General features: G+C 44.9%; 1 protein-coding gene across 1 annotated transcript in view; it reads right to left on the bottom strand.

The window, feature by feature from the left end:
* Positions 1-9,787: 9,787 nt before the first annotated feature.
* The window catches only part of KCNH5 (potassium voltage-gated channel subfamily H member 5), a 161,594-nt gene continuing 149,437 nt past the window's right edge, over positions 9,788-21,944 (bottom strand). Inside the window, 1 exon segment of the mRNA XM_067295644.1 lies at positions 9,788-10,860. Coding sequence (XP_067151745.1) covers positions 9,913-10,860 — 948 coding nt within the window. The 3' untranslated portion in view covers positions 9,788-9,912.

The following is a 21,944-nucleotide window of genomic DNA, read 5'->3' as shown; positions in this document are numbered from 1 at the left end:
TATGAAATGTGTCCATCCTGGAAAACAGTGGTTACTATCACATTTGTGGGAAGAGACTTTGTGTGCAAATTTTCTGAGGAAGCTGACTAGTCAGTTCTGTGCTCCACGGAAACAAGCTTTCTTTCCCCTAGTTTGAGTACTGGGATTTTACTGGGACAGTTGAAAGGTACATTTACAGAGTTGCTTTGCACTTTAACGCTAATGAGCTTTTTCACTGGTATCAATAAATTCTCCCGCTTTCATGTTTAGCATTCCTTTGGCATGCAGCGCGCTGCCAGATAAATCCTTTATTGTCTTTCTGGTAGCTTGCCCAATTCCCACAAGCCAGATATTTTTAAACCCCAAATCCTGCCTTATTGCTAGCTACTGCCTCTCCCACTCGATAAATTGAATTTACCACTTGATAGAATTATGCAGTCGGTGGCACTCAGCCCTTCCCTGAAGTCAAAAATCGTGGCTGGGAGCCCAGAGCGCAGCCGGGGGCAGCCAGAGGAGCTGCGCGGTGCCATCGGCTCCTTGCAGCCACCACCTAGCGATGCCAGGAGGAGGAAGCCCTCGCTGAGGTCCCGACGGCCCTGAAGCCATGAGCTCTCAGCGCGCGGTGATTGCAGCGGAGCTGCCGGTGCTCAAAATAGTTTAGGCTACCAGTTTAAGGGACATCATTGCAGCTCTGTAGTTTTTAAGTACCACCTGACTGAACTTGTTTGCAACACCACGACTCATAATTATACATTAAAAAAAAAAACAAAAAAAAACAGCTGTGGCCAAACAACACTTGGTGACTTGGTGATACAAGTGGAGAAGGCGGTAATTAATTCTGCAGGGACAACAGAGGACTAATTAGCAGTGGAGCACAAACTTGTTTTGCTCCGAAAAAAAAAAAAAAAATCCTTTTCCATGACAGCTCGGGTAAGACAACACCCAATTTACAAAATGATCTGCAACCTCGGACTAATGGTCTCGAAAGCACCCTCGAGTGCAGCTGGATTCCCCACTGGTCAGACGGAAAGCACAGCGTCCCACACAGCTCCTGGCCTGCTTACAGTGACTCATGCACGTCCTCTCCTGCACGGCCAGCTGGAGGGGGTGCACACCAGCACAAAAGATTTCTTTTCTAAGAAAACAGACGTGGTGGCAGAGAAAAAAAGGTGCAACAACTCAGGAAATTCTTCTGAAAGCAAGCCCAGGACAGGAAAGCGCCTGAGTGTCCTGGCATAACATACATGGAAATGTTGAGTAAAATCCCATGATCTGCCAGAGGAAATGAAAAGGACTTTTACTAGCACTGGATGGCATGAGGTCAACATGCCGCCTGTGCTAAACTTCACCTCAGGTGTAATTGGAGGAAGAAGCCAAATGAAATGGTCACACATGGCAGATACTGACCCGAGTTTGAGGCCAGTGGCTCACTTGAGCTCCTCTTCTCAAACCCGCTAATTCGAAAACGTAAATACTCCAGTCCTAGCTATTCCTACCACACACTATAACATTCAGGATGGAAGATTTTTTGAGTAACCCTGTGAGGCATCATGGATACGTCGAAGTTATAGTGTCTGGACAAAAACAACTGTTCAGTGAAACCTAATACGGCAGAGAGTAAAGCTTGAAATGCGCCTTTAACATCACCCTAGAAAAACAGGGAAGGTGAGCCTGGGAATGGGGCTGGGACCCTGCGGATGTGCACAGGCCCCAGGGATGCACCTGGACCGTACGGAGAAGCCCAGGCAGTCTGAGCAGTGGTGGCCGCACATTGGCAGTGAAAAGCTGAACCCAGGGGGAAAGCACAACCCACAAAGCCAGATGCTAAAGAGAAACCTACTTGTCACTGCCCTTCACGCATTGCCTATGGTCTTGGATGTGCACATCTGCCAGTGCAACACTGAAAACCATGTGATTTTTTGAAAGTGTTTTCAAACACCCAGCTCACCTTGCACTGGATTGGGGAAGCGGCTGGGGGCAAGAGTGGGTGTTGCTGATGCAGCTGTATTAGCTCACCACTTCCAGAAACTGCATGGTCACCGAGACTTTTTTCTCAGCGATTGGCATGAAGTGTGGATATTAGCTGATGCCCAGTGAAGGGCTTGATTTATTTATATGCTGTAGCTTCAGAATATGCCAAATTTCTCTAGTATCTACTTGATAAGTATCAGCTCTTAGAAACGCTCTTTAACTTGAAAATGGGCACAAGATAGCTCAGTGTCATATTCAAGCTGAAAACCAACAAATAAATAATGACACATAACTAAGAACCTTCAAATTCTGTCTCCTCTCTGTCTGTGCTATTAAAACCTACAGAGTCACCAAATGATACAATAGCAAAGGTTGGAAGGGACCTTTGGCGGTCACTTGGTCCAACCCCCTGCTCAAAGCAGGGCCAACCTCAAATATAGTGTCCTTACATTATGATGAAAAACAGTTCAGAGAATTTTGCATGTCCCTTTCCTACAGGAAAGTCTCTCCTGAAGCCAGCCTGCATTTTCCCTGAGGGCATCTATATTTCATTTTCCTCAAATGGACGTTCCCTGTCCCACAGTTGTCACCCCCAGAGATGGCAGCCAGCTTCATCTTCAAATGCTACCTGTGGGAAAGACAATTCTGCCAACTTCCAGCAAAATAATTTATAAATGCATGAACAGCCACTATAGAAGAGCAGTAAATACTGACTTCAGTGGAAGATTTTCACCGTTTTCAGACTATCATTCTTTATACACTTTCTCCTCCCTCTTCCTTCTCCCACCCATGCACAGCACAGGGCCAAGGCTCTGCTGCTGTCTAGACAATCACCTGACAGTTGCTCTCTATCTAACTTGGAAGCTCTCCACTACATTTCTTCCCTCTGCTGGACATTTCCAAGTCCTGGCCTCTTTACAATGCAAAAGACAGCTGAGCTATGAGGCCCCTTAACATTTTTTAATACCCCAGGACAGCCAAGGATCCCGAAGAGATGGCAGTCCTTCACTGGCCAAAATGCTAAGCAACTGGCGGCTCCACACAGTGCTTTGACGTTACATGTTGTGATGAAGAGCATCACAACTGCCACATACCTGTAAAAATGGGAATCCGAGTCCCTGGACTATCATGCCATGGCACTAGGGCCAAAAGCTACACACCTGATCACCGCAGGCCAAGAACTAAGCAGCTAATGTCTTTATAGATCTGTCTTAAGTGGTTTAGGAGCTGAACACTTTGTTTCTAGCTGCATGCTGAGACATTTCCATTTTCCCTGTACTGCTAGCCATATCAGTATAAAAGTGCTTCTGTGCTGGAAAGGTGGCAAGTGGTCCCTTTCAGTGGCATCTTTTTATATAAATGGGACCAGGCTGGGAGTTTGGGAGTTTGGGTTATGGTCATTTACCTTCTAGCAGCCTTCAAATCAAGTGTCTAATCTGAAGTTCTTCTTATTCTACACTAAATGATGAGACTGACACCTCCAGAGCACAATTTATCCCATCTGTCTGAAACAGCTCTCTTAAATGGGCCAGATCTGAGCTTCCTTTCCTAATGGTAGCTATACCTATATCTATGTATATGTACATATACATATAAACACCACATAGTATGTCTCTACATCCTTTGCAGGCAGGCATAAATACGCTCAGCCATTGCTTGGCACTGGCCTGAACTGAATCTGCTCTGAACAAGATGATACCACGCAGCCATAGCAGTGTGGGACTAAGCCTGAACTAATACAGACTCCTTTTCATAGGGCTTTTAATTAAGGCTTAGTGCCACATCAGTGGCAGATAGCCAGATATAGAGCTGGTGAACACCGATAGTCTCAGACTGTGGGCCAAACAAGCTTTTATTTCCAAGCAGAAATTTATAAAGACATACACTTAATTGCTTTATAGACAGTGGATAAAAAGGCTTGTGCGATTATTACCCCAGCTGCCTGATTCCACCCTCCTTGCATCAGGCAGCTGATTAATATAACATAATAAATTAATATAATTTATTTATCATGGCCTGGTCAAGCTCTTTTTGAATGATGATATCATTTGAGTATTCAAAATTAATGTATGCTTTCTTGTCCCACTGTACAATACAAGGTCAATTTTCTGTACCATTGAATGCACCATCAGTAAGAATGATTTTATTTTGTTTGTCATTTGTTAGGTATCACAAAGCTGATCATTGCACAATATTCTTTACAACAGTAAGAAAATATGCTGCTTTTCTGCCAGAAATGATGTGTACTTCTTGTCTATTTTAGCTCCATTCAGCATTTTGTTTTAAGAATGTATTTGGCTTTGAAATGTGCTATAACGTATTAAAAACAAGAAAACATTTAGAGATTTTGTTGAAGGCTTGCTCCAAAAAAGTAAGGGTAAAATTATATAAAATATTCCCAGAGGTGAAAATCTAGCAATAAACTCAGCCCGATCAAACCTTCCCTCCCTGTGGACTCTACAGAGGAGGAGCCCAGACACAGGTGAAGGATTGGGGCCATCCAGGAAAAATGACAGTGTCAATTATTCAACTTCCTTCCTTAAATCCCCTGCAGGAATTCAGTGCAGATCCAGAAGTGCCAAGGAAAATGCAAACTACTACTGTTTAATGCTCAAAGCTCACTGCGGCTCAGCATTAGGAACTCATAGAGCCCCATTTACCACGAAGAAATGCCCTTCTCCAAAGGAACCCCAGGCCCACCACTTCTCAAATGCTCTCTAACAAGTATATTTATTAGCAGGAAGACCATAAGCCTATAGACTAGAAGATATTTGTTAACACGGGTGCTTCTGTTACAAAAAAAAAAAAAAAAAAATTGAAAAAGTCTTTAGATGCAGCTTATTAAAAACAACCATAACAAACCATTAAAACTCTCTTCTGTAGGAAAATGGTACTTTAAAACTTTTTTTAAAATTAGGTATCATTTTGATGTCCCCTCACTTAGAAAAACAAAGATTTATTTTAACAAACAATATCTGTTTAATTGTGATGTACTCACAAAGATAGGGTTAGGTTTTCTAAATGCTCAAAATCCAAGTAAAAAAGTGTCAAGTCACGGTAATATATCCCATTAGCTCCTCACTCCCAAACTGCATATTAAACTTTTGGCTTTTCTTTCTCTTTCCCCCCCCCCCTTTTTTTTTCAGTTCAGGACTTCTTTTTCCCAAAAAATCTCCAAGCTATTTTACGGGCACAACGTCTGTTTTCTGATCCCTGCACATGGTGAGGTCCATATAATGGTCTCAGTGACTTCTAGAGTGACTGCCCGTCGCTTACAATGAGCACAGGGTTATTATTTCTGCAGCTGCCAGTTCTCTAAAATTGCCCTGGAATCCAAAATATACTTTAAGGTCCAATATGCTCATCAGGGTTGCTTTCAATGTGGTCGCAAATGAGGACTGAATTTGGATCTAGCGATGAAACGAGACTCCAATGCCAGTAGTATTGAGTCCCTATAGTTGTGCTACTTCTGCAGAATGGGGAAGAGAAAAATAGGCAAAGCTTAAGTTTGTCACTTCTAGAGTCAGCTCTGCTCTAACCCCTGTCCCCTGGCAAAGACAGAAAGATGGAAAAAAAGAAAGATTTACAAAATACAAACCCAGAAGAATTGCAGGATAACTCCTTTCTAAATTTTCATTACAATAGCTAATTTTTTTCAGCTATTATCCTAAAGTGCTGCTCTATCTTGTACTTGTAATATCACACAAAAATGCTATTCAAGGTACTGTAGTTCATTTGCTTTGGAAAGAGGTTCCTTTTCTGTACACATTTTATTTCTATTAATATCTTGTCCAGAAAGATAAAATCCACTTGTGTGTTGGTAAAATGCTTCGAACACATAAAGCACAAAGTGCTAAGAACACTAACTATTACCAGCATGTGGCAGGAACATTTGTACAGATATACAGCTCTTTAAAGGAAATAAAAGCATGCAGCTGAGTGCCCCCTTCTGCATGGGATGTAACTGCTTGAGCGCTGACTTAGGCAGAATGGACACATTTGTTTCCCTGTTGCACTTCCTAGGGCTAGGCGGTTGCTTTCCGTCAAGTCTGAACTACAGCATTACGACTCATGCTCTAACAGAACGGGAATACTCTGGTCGGCAGCGCGCTCAATCGCATCATGCACAACCACAGAAGGACATGGGAATGGGAAAGCGGAACAAGCGCCCCGGTAACAACTCCATGAAACAGCATGCAATGCTCCGAGCATGAAATTTAGAGGCAAAGAACCGTACGAGCCAAATTTTCAGAGCAGGAGCCACCAGAGTTCATCATGCAAACTGGGCTTGCAACTGTTCCCCCAGCGCTTAAGGCCTGGGATAGCCCATTTGCAGGCGCCATTTAGCACGCTTGCGAGATACGCCTTGCACCATTGCCTTGTGCAAGGTACAAACTGGTTCCACGGAACTGGTGAAGAACAATATTGGAACAGCAGAGTCAAAGCAGCGCTAGGACAAGTGAACCCGGAACGGAAACACTGTGCTTGTTTCATGAACTTGCTATTATTTTACACTATTTATAGCTTTTAGCCAGTATGCATTTTAACCACTATAGTTGCACTTGAACTGTATTAGACACTCGGGGCTCAAATAGTTTTCAAGGTCAGATTAATCCTGTTACATGTGCTCTCATTGTCAAGTGGCATAAAGTTACACCTGACTTGCAAGATAAATCAAAACAAAAATCCCTTTGCATGCCATGCAATTCTATCTAGAATTAATATCAGTTACAGAGAAAGAAAAAAACTCCTTCATAAAGGCAGAGGAATGCCATTAAGGCTAATGCTTTCTAACAAAGTCACCCTCATCGCCCTGCCGGCTGTGTTGCAGCATCACATAGCAGTGCAATCAGGCATTCAAGGAACTTCTTCATCAGAACTCCAGCCCCCAGACAGCCTGAGTAACTAACTCACTCAGCTATTCACTGGGCAGTTCTGGACATACAGAGGAAGACAAATTCTCCCTGTTAATGGTACAGCTCTGAAAGTATCCCTGGGAGGGTAAGAGGCAATCTGGGAAGCAGCCGGGGATCACCTCTGCCGGCCCTACCAGGTTCTCAGTCCTGTCAGCTGTGCTGAAAGCAAGGAGAGCTGGTTGGGTCATGCGTGGACAGATGTGGGGGGATGCAACAAAACTGCCCCCGTGCCCCATCACAGACATGCCGTTCATCCCTGTGCTGCCATTTCTTCCTGCACTGCAAAAAATCAGACAGGTTCATGTGCAGCCAAGCCCAGAAGGCCACAGCCAAAAGTACAGCTGTTGCTGGGCACCATATTATCAACCTGGAAAATGCCAGGCACATTGTACATCATCTGCTGTGGGAAAGTAGGTTGCTGTGTATCTGTCAACCAATAATTCAAATCGGGCAACAGGGGTTAAATCTGCAAAACTTGGCACTTCAGTTGTACCCATAAGGTCTGTGCAAATGCCAGCAGCCTGCAGAAAGCCTGTAACTCCTTAGCATATAAACTCCACAATCATTTCAGAGTCGCAGGATAGGACGTAGAGCAGGACCTTGTAGGTCCTTCTGTTTTGCAAGCGCAGTTTGTCGCAGCAGACCAAAGCATGGTTGCACACTTAAGGATTTGCACTTGTGTCAGAAAAGCAGCTGCAAAATAGAGCTGCAAGTCCTGCCGGGACAACTGCAGCTGCGGAGAAGGAAGTGAGGAATTGTCCCACGTGAGCCAGTAGCATAGCCACCAGTCTTTGGGACTTGTCCTTTTCACCGGCCTAAATGGAGCCTTTTTTTTTTATTCTTCCTTGTCTATGATTTCCTAAAGGAAGAGACTGGTGGAGGGGCAGAAAGGGGTTGGAAAGTTCCAACAACTAAGACAGACCAGTGCTTTCCAAAAAGCCTTCATGAATTGACACAACAAAAGCAATGACTTCTTTGGCTTTCTCATGATCTTTTTTGGGATTAGGGGTTTGGATCTCACACTAGGAGACATGTTCACCCTGGGATGCAGGTTCCTAATTGCCACTACTGCAAATGATGGGTTTTTTTGGCTTTTCAGGAATTGCTTTAGAGTAGTTCAGTTTCCTGATGTGAAGTAATGGGTCTGGTATCGGTATTTTGTAAGGATGCCCACTAATTATAAACATGCCTTTTAATTACCTGATGGATAGTAATGCCTTGCGGTACATATATATTTTACTCCAGGCACTTTTAAAAATGTGAAATCTTGGTGCAAGAGGTCATTTAAGTGTGGGGAAATCCTTCGCTGAAGGAGCCACTACAGCCTGGTGTGTCAGTCTCGAGCCACAACACTGCTCTGAAGCCACAACGGCCATTTCTGTTGGGAGTCGCGTGTGCCTGGACTCTCACCTGGCACAAACTTAGAGGCAACAAACCCCCCCCACGCTCAAGCGCAGGCTCAGGCAGACTCCAGAAATCTCAGTTCATATAAGCAGAAGAAAGAGGGTCTAGTGCCTGCTCTAGTGCCTGCCCCGCTGCAGCTGCAGCACAGCGAGGAGGAGGCTGCTCCAGGCTGGGCAATGGAGGTGTGATCTGAGCATGGGTCAAGGCTGGGAGATGCCGAAGGGAAGGGGCTAAGAGAAGGGCCAAAGCACCTGACGCAGCCCTAATGGCCTTAATATGCCTAACGATTCGCTGTGGGCACTGCACTCCTGCATTGCACTGGCAGCGTGTCCCCCAGTCCACTGAGCCCATCTCCAAGTCCAACAGCAAGAGCAGGAGGCACCTAGGGGGGAATTTCATCTCCCCAGCAGCCCCACATCTCTCGCTCAAGCACCATCATCATCCTGATGCCATGGGGTGAAGGGACTGTCACCATTACCAGCTACACATCCAGACTCAGTCTTTCGCTCTTTCTCAAAAGCAGTTTCAGCTTGATAAACGTCCTCAGAAAAGGGAGTCGATGGGGATTAACTGCAACCATTTAACTTCAGGCTTTCAAATCTGCTCACACAGCTCCCGAGGAGCTGAACAAAAATTTCTTTCTCCCTTGCTAAGACCTCGGGCAAAGCCTTTCTGCCAGGAGCAATGGGGAAGGATGGGGAAAAGCAACGCTCAACCCTGCAAAACCTGGACTTCCTAATGAAGATCCTGACAGAGTCAGACACTGTCTCTGAGTGCTGTGAAGAGAATCTATGTAATGTTACTCTAACAGTTCCATATAAATAGCATCAATAAAAGGAGGCTTTCAAGAAACAGACTACCCACCCCCAAACACACGGGGAGTGCAGCTGCGTTTGTTTGTTCCACTTTGTTACATAAATCACCATTATTATTGTTTCTTACTTATGATGTTGAAAGAGCAGGAGGATACTTGAAATAAAAGGCTGTGCATGCACAATACCCACACTAATAAATTCCAGTGATCTACCCAGGCACCTGCCACAGTGCCCTTCTCTGGTAACTGAGCTGAACCCTCCCTTTACGGAGGAGGAGGAGGAGGAGGAGGAGGAGGAGGGGAAGCTATCACCAAATATACAGTACATTGTAATGGAATGATACCAGGAAACAATACTAATTGGAGTCTGAACATGTGCTCCACATCATGTTAATCTATTGTTTAACTCGGCAGAAAAGACAGTGAGGAAATAAAAGCTCAATTCACCCAGCCTGAGATCAAATCTGTCATGGCAATATTGGCAGGTTAGACCCTGATTCTTTAAATAGTACGTTGCCTTTGTTAAACAAAAGTCATTCTTTTATTACATAATAGAGATTATAAATAAATGCAAAGTGTGCATGCAGTCAACTGCATATTATACAAGCAATATCTATGTTAATAATTGTTTTCTTTGGCAGGCCAGAATCCAGCTGGACATGCAATATTTACATATCAAAACCCTTGGTGTGTTCAAGTCATATTGGATGCAAGTGAAAATATATATGTATATATATTTACCATATGCACACACACACATATATATGTATAAAGGTATATATACACCTCTGCATATATACTGTATACATATATAAACATAGGTATATGTTAAAAGTGGATTTCATCTTTTTCTGATTCGGGTGATGCAGGCCTTGAAACACTAAAAATATCCTGACAGGGTATTTGGGAGGGTAACTGGGGTGATAAATGAGACTTGGGGGAAGAGATCTGGGGTACGTTCTTTTCAGACAATATTTTTAAAATTTCTGCCACCTGCTTCTCAAGGGCAGTCATCCTGCTGCTTAGCAGCTGGATATCTTCTCTGAGTTCATGTTTGACTTCCTGGAGGGTGGTTTGTAAGGCCTGCTCAGGAATAGGGTAGAAAGGATGCCTAGCATCAGCCTGAATGGGGCTATGCTCCAGAGGGCTGCGAGTCTCACCAGCTTTATCCAAACGAAGGTCACTTTTTGTTATTCCACTGTCACAAGAGTCTGTTTTCCTCAGTGGGTTTTTATTTACACCACTCTCTGAGTCATTGCACTTGGGGTCCTCGGACAGCAACCCCATGGACTCAGCCTTTGTGACATTATTCCAGTCTTCCTTTTTCTCCTCATGGGTCCCCATTGTGTTCTTTAGTCGAAGCCACCCTCTGCCATTCCCATTTTTCATCCGCATGGGACTGTTCACTTTGAGACACTTCTGGTCTCCGTTTCCATTTGGCTTGAGCTCCATGGCATCCCGGTTGTTCTGCTTCACGGCCTCACTGGTTTTCACGTAGGCTAGGGAAGTCTGGATCGGTGTGATCTGAGACACGGTGACCACACTCGTGCCCGTGATGGAGGTCCCATTCTGCAAGGTACGGCTTTCCACTTGAAGCTGGTTCCTCTCCGGGTCAATGTGGCTTGAGCCTTGATTACGCATCTCCTTTTGCTGCTTGAACTTCTGGAAGAGTTTCCGCACAGGGTGGTCCACAGGGATGCTCAGCGTCACCTCATTCTTCTGGCGCAGGCGTTCCTCTTCTTCCTTCTTGACATCACTGATTTTCCGGAAGATGATCTACAGGGGATAAATCCAAAACAGAGTCAGCACCCAAAAGAGGTCGCATACAGGACTGTGGCTAATGTCACTGGAAGATGAGGATACAGAACAGCCCTCATGGGGGAAGAGCCATTTCTCCTTCCTTTCTATCATAATTTCCTTATAGTGAATTCAAATGGAGCGGATCAAAGCATAACTGCCTTAGACACATGCCACTGCATAGATGGTGTACACACACACACACACACACACACACACACACACACACACTAACTTTCTTAAAGGTACAGATTAAAAGTGAGTTTCACCTTTATTTTTGATGCAGAAGATATAGCCCTGAGGAACTAAAAATATCCTGACAATGAGAGAAGGAAAGAAACTGAACAAAGAGAAGACAGAAAGCGAGCAAGAACCCAAATACAGTGATACATATCTACCCATTACTCACATTCATACCTGCTGAGTTACTATCTTTAGTGCAGATCAAAAAGAAACAGTAATTTAGTGGAGACTACACTACTGCTACTTTAACTCAATGTACACGCCGTTCTGGAGATTTGAAAATCCGACTGTGTGCACTCCTTTAATAGCACTGCTTATTACTAGCTTGCAGCAGTGGCTGGAGGGTCCAATTAGGTTCCCTGTGTGCTGTGTAGTGTGGCTTCGCACAGCAGCACAGGCATTTCCTGAAGAGTTTCTATGTCTAATACGTGTGGGTGTACTGGGAGCACCATGGAAAAACACTGTACCAGGAATGTGTGATTATAAAAACTAGCAATATCCGCTGTTTCATGATGGCATGTCACTCAAAAGAGGAAGGTATTTAGTGCTGCAGTTATTTCATGCTGCAGCATCTCTTGGGCCTCTGTAGCACAAGGAATCTAAGCCTCAAGCTGTGGCAGGTTCCACAGAGTTAAAACCTTTATGCTTTTATGCACGTTACTTGTAAAAAAATCTCTCTTTTTTTTTTTTCACTCCCATTTAGGTTTGTACAGTCTTCTTGAATGTGGGATTGAGGCAGGATGGGGAAACACTGTTTCTCTGGATGATGATAGTAAAGTGAAGGACCATGTGGTTAGATGCAAATATGGATCATGTAGGGATAGTGTTGGTAAGAAAAATAAATGAAAGCCCCTGGAATACACAAAAGAAAAGGCTATGATAGTCAAATGTAGGTTTTGAAGTATCTGTTTGAGTATCTATACTTCAGTATCTATTTATTTTTCAAATAAAGGCTTCTCACACCTGTCCATATTTGCAAAGTAATAGTTGCTTTCAAGTCTCACATCTTCAGAAGACGGCACAGGAGGGCCACAACGGCTACATCTAGTTTCCTGCATCAATCTGCAACGAGCTGGACTTCAAAGCTTCATTAAAGAGCTTTCAAATGCAGTAAATATATTCTGATGTGTTGCTGATAGATGCAGCTGCTTATAATAATTTGGAAAGTTAACATGTTTATTAGAAGCCCAGTTAAAAAAAAAAAACAGAGAAACATGGAAGATACTTTCATCTGACTCCTCTGACCTAGATTCAGCTACATATATATTCATTTGGAAGCTCCCCTTCATTAGCGCCTACCCTCACGCACCCTCTGCCTCTCTCTCGGGCAAGCCACAGGGGACGGCAAATAAATGTAACAGAAGTTGCTCTTGATTCAAACAAGGAAGTAATTACATTTAATTGAAGCCACCCTCCCTAAATGAAGATTCAGAAGGTCGGTCATGTAGCTTTGTTTGTGCATTTTTTCCCAGGAGGGAAGCGTGGCACCTTTGGTGGATCACGCAACACTGAAAATGTCTAGCTGCTGAGCGTGGAGCAGAGAATGTGTTTCCCAAAAAGACGGCAGGTCCCTCCCATGGGCTCGCTGGCCGGCTATGCCCCCTCCGCACCGTGCCGGGCATGGGAGGACTCTGCTCCAGAATGATAACAACACAGACCACAGCACCACTGCTTGATTTGCTCTTTATTCCTCCTCACCAAACACTTACACCTCACTGAAAACTATCCTCAGCTCCCTTTTTTTTTTCCAGCTGGGTTGCTCTCTTTTCTTCGTTTCTCCCTTTTCTCCTCTCAGTTCGAAATTTCTCTAGCCAGAGGTTATCTCCAAGCAGAGAATACAATTAACCGTGACTGCTGCTTGCTTTCTGCGGAAGAAAAGCCACGACTTGGCTAATTTGACATGGATGGTACCGGCACTCCTGAAGTGCGCCCTTCCCAAAGCCAGGAAACCAGCAGGTTTTTCTACACTGGAGGCTTCATTCCAGAACCACTTAGCCAGGTGTCACTCAGATCAGCTAAACCCAGCAGCACAGGGGCTCTGAAGTCTGAGCGAGCTGCACTACTGTGTCTCAGCACGCAGCTAACGTGAGGTCTGGGGAGCCTGAACGCATCCACGCTGCAGGGACGGGCGACCGTGGCGCAGGATGCTGTGACAAATGCCATCAGATTTGCAATGCAAACCAGCCTTGTCCAGGCAGCAACGCAGGTGTCTGTATGCCAACTTTGATCATTTTGCCGTTCTTTGAGGAAAGTCATCCCCATAGTTAAACCTCTACCGCATAAATTGCAAGACCCAAGTTCATGTCTCTGCTCCGTTCCTGACTTCTTATGCGACCAAAGGCAACTCTCCGTGCTACATGTCCCTGCCTGCAGCAGACACTTCCCAGCCTCCCGGGGACACCGTGATGGTAGATACACTACAGGGTGTGAAAATCCCATGAAAATCCCACCAGCTGCAGATAAAACTATTGCCCAGCTTGGGTCACTCTGCGGGGAAGCAGGACTTTCGAGCTGCTGACTCCACACACTGCGTTGATAAGACTCAAGGAGTACCAGGGGAGGACATCCCCGCATGTCTCTCACTGAGGTCACTGCTGGACTGCAGCCAGAGGGGGCTAGGTCTGAAGCTCACTGCAGAGCTCTGGCCAAGACCAAGAACCCAATAACCTCACATAGCCATGGGCTTTCCTCCTGCCTTAGGCCCATGCAGTAGAGAAGGCACACTCCCCAAGTCACTCATCCTCTACCACTGTCCCCAGGAAGAAAAATTCCTGCCACCTCTTTTAAGCCCCCATCAGGAGCCTGGCAGAGTCTGGTTGTTTGATAAATCCCTCTCTCTTTTTCTGCCTGCTACAAAAAGTGCTAAAACCTGGAATGATTACAGGGAGCTTCTTTAAAGAAGAAAGACTCCTGCACGCGCAGAATTAGAGCAGAAAATGCATAGGGAACTAAGAAATCCAGGGATTACTTGGGAATCCAGAATTCTGGATTGATCTATCTTTGTGGAGCCATATTTCCTATGGAGACTTATTTTCAAGGAAGCAAAGGCTGGCAGAAGCACATCCCTGCACTCACCCTCCCCTCAGCTTTCTCATGAAAAGTGGATGTGTCCACAGGTCTTTGCTATTTACAGATTGGCTCTGAAATGTATAACCAGACATAATCAGTGCTGAAGTGCATAACCAGTGTTACGAACAGCACTTCTCAAGGAGTAAAGAACCATACTCCTGTCTCGTGGCAAGTGCTGAATCGATAATGTAATGGGGATTCGGTGTCAGAACTCACTTCCCTTACGGAAGGGATTGTGAAAGACTGTGCCATGTGACACACAACCTGTTTCATTAGACAAGGTTGCTGTTTTTCTTGCTTTTAATGTATTTATTTTGGGAAGGAGGGGGAATGGGGGTGACGTTAATTATCAAGCTGGCAAAGGTTAAGTAAAGGTTAACTGATTGTCAGCCCTGGGAACAGAAGTATTTGGTTTATCTAGAAGGCAGGCACAGAGGAGAAGAGTAATTTGAGATTCTCTGCGTCGATCTTAACCCTATTCACCTTCCCTCCCCAGTGCCCTGAGAGATAACTTGGTCCAACCATGAATCCAGTCCGGCGCCGTGCCACTCCCAAAGAGAGACCCTACCTAAGGCCACAAAGTTTAAGCAACTGCTACACTACATCTCCTTTGAAGTGTCAACTTGTGTCACCAAACCCAAAGCTAAGTTCAGACATAAGCAGCAGAAACAAGAAGTGGAGAAGCCAGTTCAAAGCTGAGACATGCAGAAGTTCTCCTGTTCCCTTCTCTTGCCAAATTATTCAGTAAAGTGGTGACCTTTTCAGCCACTTTGAAATGCATCCTTTGTCTGTTGTCTTTTTTGTACCGGTACTGTGAAAGTCATCACTCCATGACCTTGTTCTATTTGCAAAGACTCCGTAATAAGTGTTTTCAAGGAAAAAAGCGTGGACAGATTGAAGAACGTGTAAATGTCTTGAAGAATTACCATATGTTCATAAAAGTGGCATATATTTGACCACAGATCATCCTGTCTTATTTCTAGACTGTCTTGCTGTTGTTACTGGTGTTCAATACATGCCTGCCCCTCACCATGGGAATTCATGGAAATATATAACTGTATAACAAAAGGACACTCAGTTGTCATGGTGACAAATATAGCCGGTGTGCTTTGAGTGACAGAGAGGTAAAGACGGATAAGGCCATCAATGGAAAGATTTCCAAAGAGAGTAATAAATCCTGGGTGCCCAAATGGAGAGATCATATAAGTGTGCCTGATTTCCAAGAGAGGCTGAGATTCTCCAAACCAAGTGGAGACCCTGTACCAGGTGCATTCACCCAACTGAGCTCCCAGCGCATTTCAGCAGCTCCAGAAGCTGAACCTGGGAAGGCTTGGGTTAATGCTCATAGTTCACACTTCCTAACCACTCACTGTGAAGCCCTCCAGCCACTGTCAGGCTCCAACCCAGAGTAAACACAACAGTTCAGCTCCTCCAACTATTTCGTTTCCCACTGCCATGTAAAGCAGAACAGGGAGCCCAGCCATTCTGCTGAACTGCATAACTGCAATAACCCTGTTATTCACCATCGCTGGATAACCATAATAATCCCTGAGCTCTCCCATAGAGCAGCCAAACTGCATGCTGAGATTGTGTAGGACTTCATATATGGCCAGGAGATGCCCATTGACCAGCTGCTACCAAATGGGCTGCAGAACAGCTGAGATCTGCTTGATTTTTCCCTTAATGGTGGCACTAATTTAGATATCTACCCAGCAATTGATTTTTTTAGTAGTTTAATTATCTTTGAGATTTCCTTCCTCAAAGCTGGCAAATAGATTCAGAAGTTTTTGCGTGACGCAATGAAGAAACTGACCACAGACAGACAAACACTGCAATCACACACACATCATTTTTCTAGGGAAAAGGCTAAAAAAAACCCAACCCAATAATTACAATTGAAAAGAAGAAGAAAAGCTTAATTCATGTCTAGGTTGAACGATATAAACCAAACTTTTGTAAAGATGTTTTCAAAAATACTATTAGTTTGCACATCTCAGAGTACACTGTAGAACTGTAATTGTCATTTTTCTTACATTAATGGGCGAGATGAATTTGTGTCGGACCCAGTCCCAAATCCACGCGGCACTCACATTCTTTTCCTGATTCATAGAGCAAACTACAAAATACAGCCAATTTCCAGAGCTCAGCCACTCAGAACAGAGTTCACCTACAACGCAGATGTCTGCATCTGAACTCATCCTCTAGGAGCCACATACAGTCAAGGGAGAGGAAAAGGCACCTGGAGGGTGAGAGTCATTTCACCTGCAGCAAGATGTTAAAACAGGTCAGAAGAGCGGTACCCTGAGCCGCCTGTTTGTCTCCTCTGGCTCTAAAGGGAGCTTTGTACGAGCCATGCAGATGCCGACATCTTCAGCACAACTGTAGAGAAGAAGAACCCAAATCCCTCTTGCAGTGCAAGTGTCAGGATTTGGAGCAGATCATGCAAAAAGCCTTCCCTTAAAGCCTTTATATACATGTGTGTGCATTATTGCCTTCACCTGATGCTGTTTTTATTCCCTCCGACATGCTGGGCTTTTGCCAGTTCCCGGCTGGGATGTATTCCCTCCTCAGCCTCGGAGACCAGCTAGTCTATTATCTTAAAAGCTGCAGAGGGAGAACAAGCAACTGCTGTACAGAAGACCATGACAGACTCGCAGGTCCGAGAGAGAGCTTATGAAAAAACAGATATTTTGGCCGCCTGAGGAATCCGATGACCCCTCTAACGCGGCAGTGAAAGGCTTCCTATTCTCACCCTCTTCCCCAGGGAAACCCTGCCCAGGAGTGCTGAGGCCTCAAACACCCAGCGGGTCAATGGGAAACTCAGCTGGCCGCCCAGCAGCTCCTGGGAAATTGCCATCAAAACAGGGCATATTTGAGGACTCTCTTATTTGATATTCTTAGAACTAGGCCAAATTAAGCCCAGTACCTCGCATGTGACAGGCTTGCTCCAAAACCCAAGTGTGTTTTAAACCCAGGCAGGTCACACAGAACATGATTCAATGTTGATACTTGGTTGTTAAGGTGGTTACAAATCTCATTCTTTTCAGATGTTAAATAATTACCAAACATTTTAATTTTTAATGTGTTAAGAAGTTTTCATTTTAAAATACATGAATTCAAATGTACTTAAATTTAACATGTTAAACCATTTAAAAAAAAGGATAGAAATGAATGAATAGGAAATTACATTTACATAACACTAGTCTTTGCAATTAGACTGCAACTGGAGCCCTGGGGCTTGGGCTAGCAGAGCTGTGAAACACCGTGCAGGCTGATATAAGAGTCATGGGCTTTCTGTAGTTGTCCTTCACCTGGAAGTCTGGCCTGTGAGCCTCCGCGTGAACCAGGGGAACGTGAACAGCCGGTGTTAATTCAAACCTTCCTTTGGGATGGGTGTAAAAAGCTGCTGAAATGCACTATGGACAAACTCACTGTGTCTGGACTAGTTCCCTGCCCCTGAAGTCTGTTTCCAGGTAGTTTTCCTACCCTTCCAAAATGGAGCGGGCAATGGCAGCATCCCCCACAAGATGCAATTTTGGCTCTTAACCCCAAGAGACTGTTTGGAGTAAGGCCCCCTCCTAGGCCAGGGCATAGCAAGAGGGTAGGAAGAGACAACTAGGATGTGAGGACGAAGCCAGCAAGACCAGCAAACACCAGCAAGGAACCAGCAAGGAGTGCTGGCTCCCACCCAGCTTCCACTAACAGCTTTTCAGTAGGGCTTGCAAGCAGAAGCAGCCCCCAACTGCGGTGTCCTGCACTGGCAGGATCTCTGCAGCCAAAAGCTCGGTCAGACACTCTCTGCTGTCCCTAATAGGGCAGCACCAAGCGTCTGGCAGAAATGGAGGGCAGCAGAAGCCACAAGATGTAAAAGCAAGCAGAGAGACCGAAGCCAGGGCGCCTCTTTCCAAATGCAAACTGCATTTAGGCTGTTTCACCTACTTTACCCCTGTACATCTTCATGTCCTCCTAGCTCACTTTATTAATCTGCACTCTGAGGATGCAGAATAGATGGCCTGGGATGATGGCTTTATTGTTCTCCTGCACTATGCTCTCCCCAGATATTTTTACTTTGATGTGAAATTCAGCTTCAAAAACAAATCGCTCTAACAACTGTTTTAATTGCTCTCCAGTAAATTCTGCTTAATCTTCCTGTCCCAAGAACTGTTTTGTGTTAAACCATTGCTTCAGCTGCATGTGGGAAAGGAATCGCTGTCCTTGGCTGTGCAGTGAAAATGACTGACTGCTGAGCAATTAGTTAAACTCCGGGATAGAAATGTTTCACTAAACAGTCTTTCTTGCTGGATTTTGGAGGAAAAGAAGATTTCTATAGGTTAGTCTGCTGGCTGCTTGAAAGAAATAGTAAATAATAGCCTTTCTGCAAATTTTCATTGATCCTGACTTCACAGATACAGCAGCATGCAAAGGCAAAAGCTTCCTACCAAGCACATTTTAATTTTGCTATGGAGAAACTGCATTCATGTAGTTTCCTCCTAAGCGATTACAGAATTGACTTGTAAGAGATGCAGAGATTTCCAATAGAAATAACAAAGAGATACCATTTCAGGACAAGGAGAATTATTTCTGTGAGGCTGAAAAAGCCCTTTTAAGGGAACTTTAATCACATTTTAATGGGCAAGAAAGGGGTTAATCCTTTCATCATCACTTAATACTGAGCTGTATCCCTGAGTTGCTCATCTAAAGAAAAAGCTGCACATGTGGGGAGGGAGAGGCAGCTCAGAAGATCTCCACTACAGCCTATGAGCAATTTCCCAGAGCCCAGAACTTCCATCACCTCGTTACTGCTTGTGTTGTGCTTTAGAAATTGGACACTGTAAGTCAAATTTTAATCTGGTTCCATTTTGTGTTAGCAATCAATTTGCACAGCACCCGACTACTCTTGCAGAGAGACATCTGTGCATACTGACAGTCAATTAGGCCGATCTGTATTTGCGAACAAGCATGCCTATTAAAAAGAGAGTGTTTGTGGACTCGCCTCATCTATTTTATACCTGATATGGATCTGAAGTTATTCTGCATTACTTTAAAACATGTCTAGATTGAAGAAGAAAGAGATGAAGAGAAGCAGGCAGAGATCCAAGTCGCATTTGTCACATCCTGAAAGCACCATGGCCCAACACGTACATACGGCACTAGAATGGGATTCAGGTGACTGGATTATACTGCCGGCCCTGTCTTTGGCCACATGCAAGGGCTTGTGCAAATCACATTGTCTCTTCATGTCTCCATCTCTTCCTGTATAAGACAAGATGCTAATACTGCCCTGCTTTCTGCAATTAATTGGAAATCCCAATGTGCTAGCTAACTATTTGCAACCGGGAGACTAGGCAACCAGGATTCATGGCTGATAGCAGAGAGAGGCTAATGTTTTGGCTTATTGCCAAAACTGAGATAGCCTATTAAAAAAAAATCACAAAAAATACACATGCATGTTCCTATAAATTCAATTCAAGATTAAGGGCTCAAGTCTGCTGTGCTGAGACATCTAGGCCAGTGCACAATGGATGAGCAATGCTGAATGAAGCCCTTTCCCGGTGCCCTGATGCATCAGTCAGACCCTAACGAAGGGTGGCTTTTACACCCCCTTTGCAAGGAAGGATCAGTTGAGACCCTCAGCTGGAGTGACGGGCACTGACTCTCCAAAGTGCTGTGAGAACAAGTTTAACTAAGGGCATGCTGTGCTTTGATGCTAAGGAGTTGGATTTCCAAAAGAAATGCCAAAGCCGCTTCCACCGTCTGCACAGTTGCACACAGTTAGACCGACCTCAAGGCATTTTGTGAGACCAGGCAAGTCCCTGAATCAGCAGCTCTGTACTTAGGCGCACAGTCAAGCTCTCTCCAGACGAGCTCCTCCACTGTTCACAGGCTCTTCTGCTATTCCAGTCATCCAGAATCTGAGCACCTTCTGGCCACAGCTCAAGCACTTACGGACACCTCGCTGTCTTTGCACCCCAGGGGAAAACAACGCATGGATTTTCTCTTGGCGCTGGCCTAGCCGCTCTATCTGATGCCTGCTGGGCTCTGCATCTCTGTGAGTAAAGGGATGCTGAAGAAGGTTGCTGTGCACCTTGGGAAGTGGGGAGCTTTGCCATGGGTTTTAAACAAGCCTCTGGAATTGAAACTAATCACTTTTTTTCCTGTTTTCGCCTCACTGTTTTCTGTTTTGTTCTAACGAAACAGCAGATGCCTTAGCACATTCCAGAACAGCCTGGTTCAGACCTATTTCTCCAATACTGTCAAAGACAGCAAAATGCACATTCCACATACAAACACAGTCATTTTAGACAATAAACCAGCAAAGCTACTTTATTTATGAATTTACGGGATGCTTAACTAGAGCAGATTTCAGGCTGGTCTAGTTTAGGGTGAGTCCATTACAGAGGACAGCATTAACTTGTGCTGCCTGAGAGGAGACTAAACTGTGTCTGTGATCCAAAGAGGCACAGTCCTTTCTCTGTTACACCCCTGGTGTGCAATGAAACCCAGTTTTAGCCTCCTAATTCCCACTTTGGACCCTAAGTCCTAACACTGATTTCAACAAGAAGACTAAATTGGACTGGGGGACTGAAATACTTTGTTGAATCAGGGCCTATTTAATTTTCTTTATATAACATAAAGATGGTTAAACATGGGGAAATTGAGCAGAGCAGCTCTTCTGCAGTATCTGCTCTATGAAACTATTACCGAATAATGCCTCATGGGGACCCTTGCGCCTTCTCACAGCTTAGACGTATCAAATTTGGGAATTTAACCCCCTGCCTTTCTTTACGCCATATTAACTATCCCATGTAAACCAGCCAGCCAGTCAGGCAGCTGGTGAGCAAATGAAAAGGTTCCTTCTACTCTCTGCCTCTTTCTCCAGATCTCTTCGTCTTGCAAATGTGCTCTTAATGGAGAGCATCAGGTATTTATTTCTTGCTCTCCTCCTTTTCTCCTTCTGTTCTTCACTGAGGCAGTAACGAGAGGGAGCACAGGGCAGGGGGGATCTTTCTCCTCTTTATTTCTTTGCCCGGCCTTAGGGCAGAGAGAAGAGCAGATTTTTCACCCCCTGTCTTTCATCCTCTTGAGGATGTTTCCTGCTCTGTATAACACAGAGCTCCAGTAAGAATGAAAGTTGAGGTACTTGTAGAGACCTTGGTGAACTTCCAACCTTGGGAAACAGCAGCCCTACAGACGGCAGCACTGCAGAAGTTTTACCACTGACCTCAGTGAACCCACGCTCTTCCACGGGATCTAGGAGAGCCACAACAAAGACTGCCTCTGCCCACAGCAACAAAACGACCCCACAACTTTCTGGAATCCACCTGGACCTAAAGAAGCTGATGCCACGGCTCACCAAGCCGCGTGCTCAGACCATGCTGCGGCCACCAGTCCCGCAGGCATTTCACCCAGGGCTCCGTAATTAATGGGAACGTCCCATTCCCTCCTAGCCTGACGGCAGGGCAACGCGCTCCTTGTGAAGCAGTGCCATTCATGAGGACAGGGTCAAGCTAGATCAGGCAGGTCTGGTAGTCGCAAACTTATACTGGTCACTGGATCAATCCCTGCTATTGGCACGGGCCTAATGAAACATCACTGCTAACGGCAGCGTGGAGCACTGTCAATTGATTAGGGCTTTGCTGTGGTGCAGAAGTGCTGTGGCCTGTGCATTTTAGTAACAGATGATTAAAAAAAGAAACTCCTCAAAGAAAGCAGCCCTTGTTTTGCCCAGCGTAGCATCTCTTAGAGTGATA

The sequence above is a fragment of the Apteryx mantelli genome, chromosome 4 (genome assembly GCF_036417845.1).
Source record: "Apteryx mantelli isolate bAptMan1 chromosome 4, bAptMan1.hap1, whole genome shotgun sequence".
Lineage (NCBI taxonomy): Eukaryota > Metazoa > Chordata > Aves > Apterygiformes > Apterygidae > Apteryx > Apteryx mantelli.
Note: the sequence above shows the minus strand (reverse complement) of the source record. Positions and strands in the feature narration are given on the sequence as shown.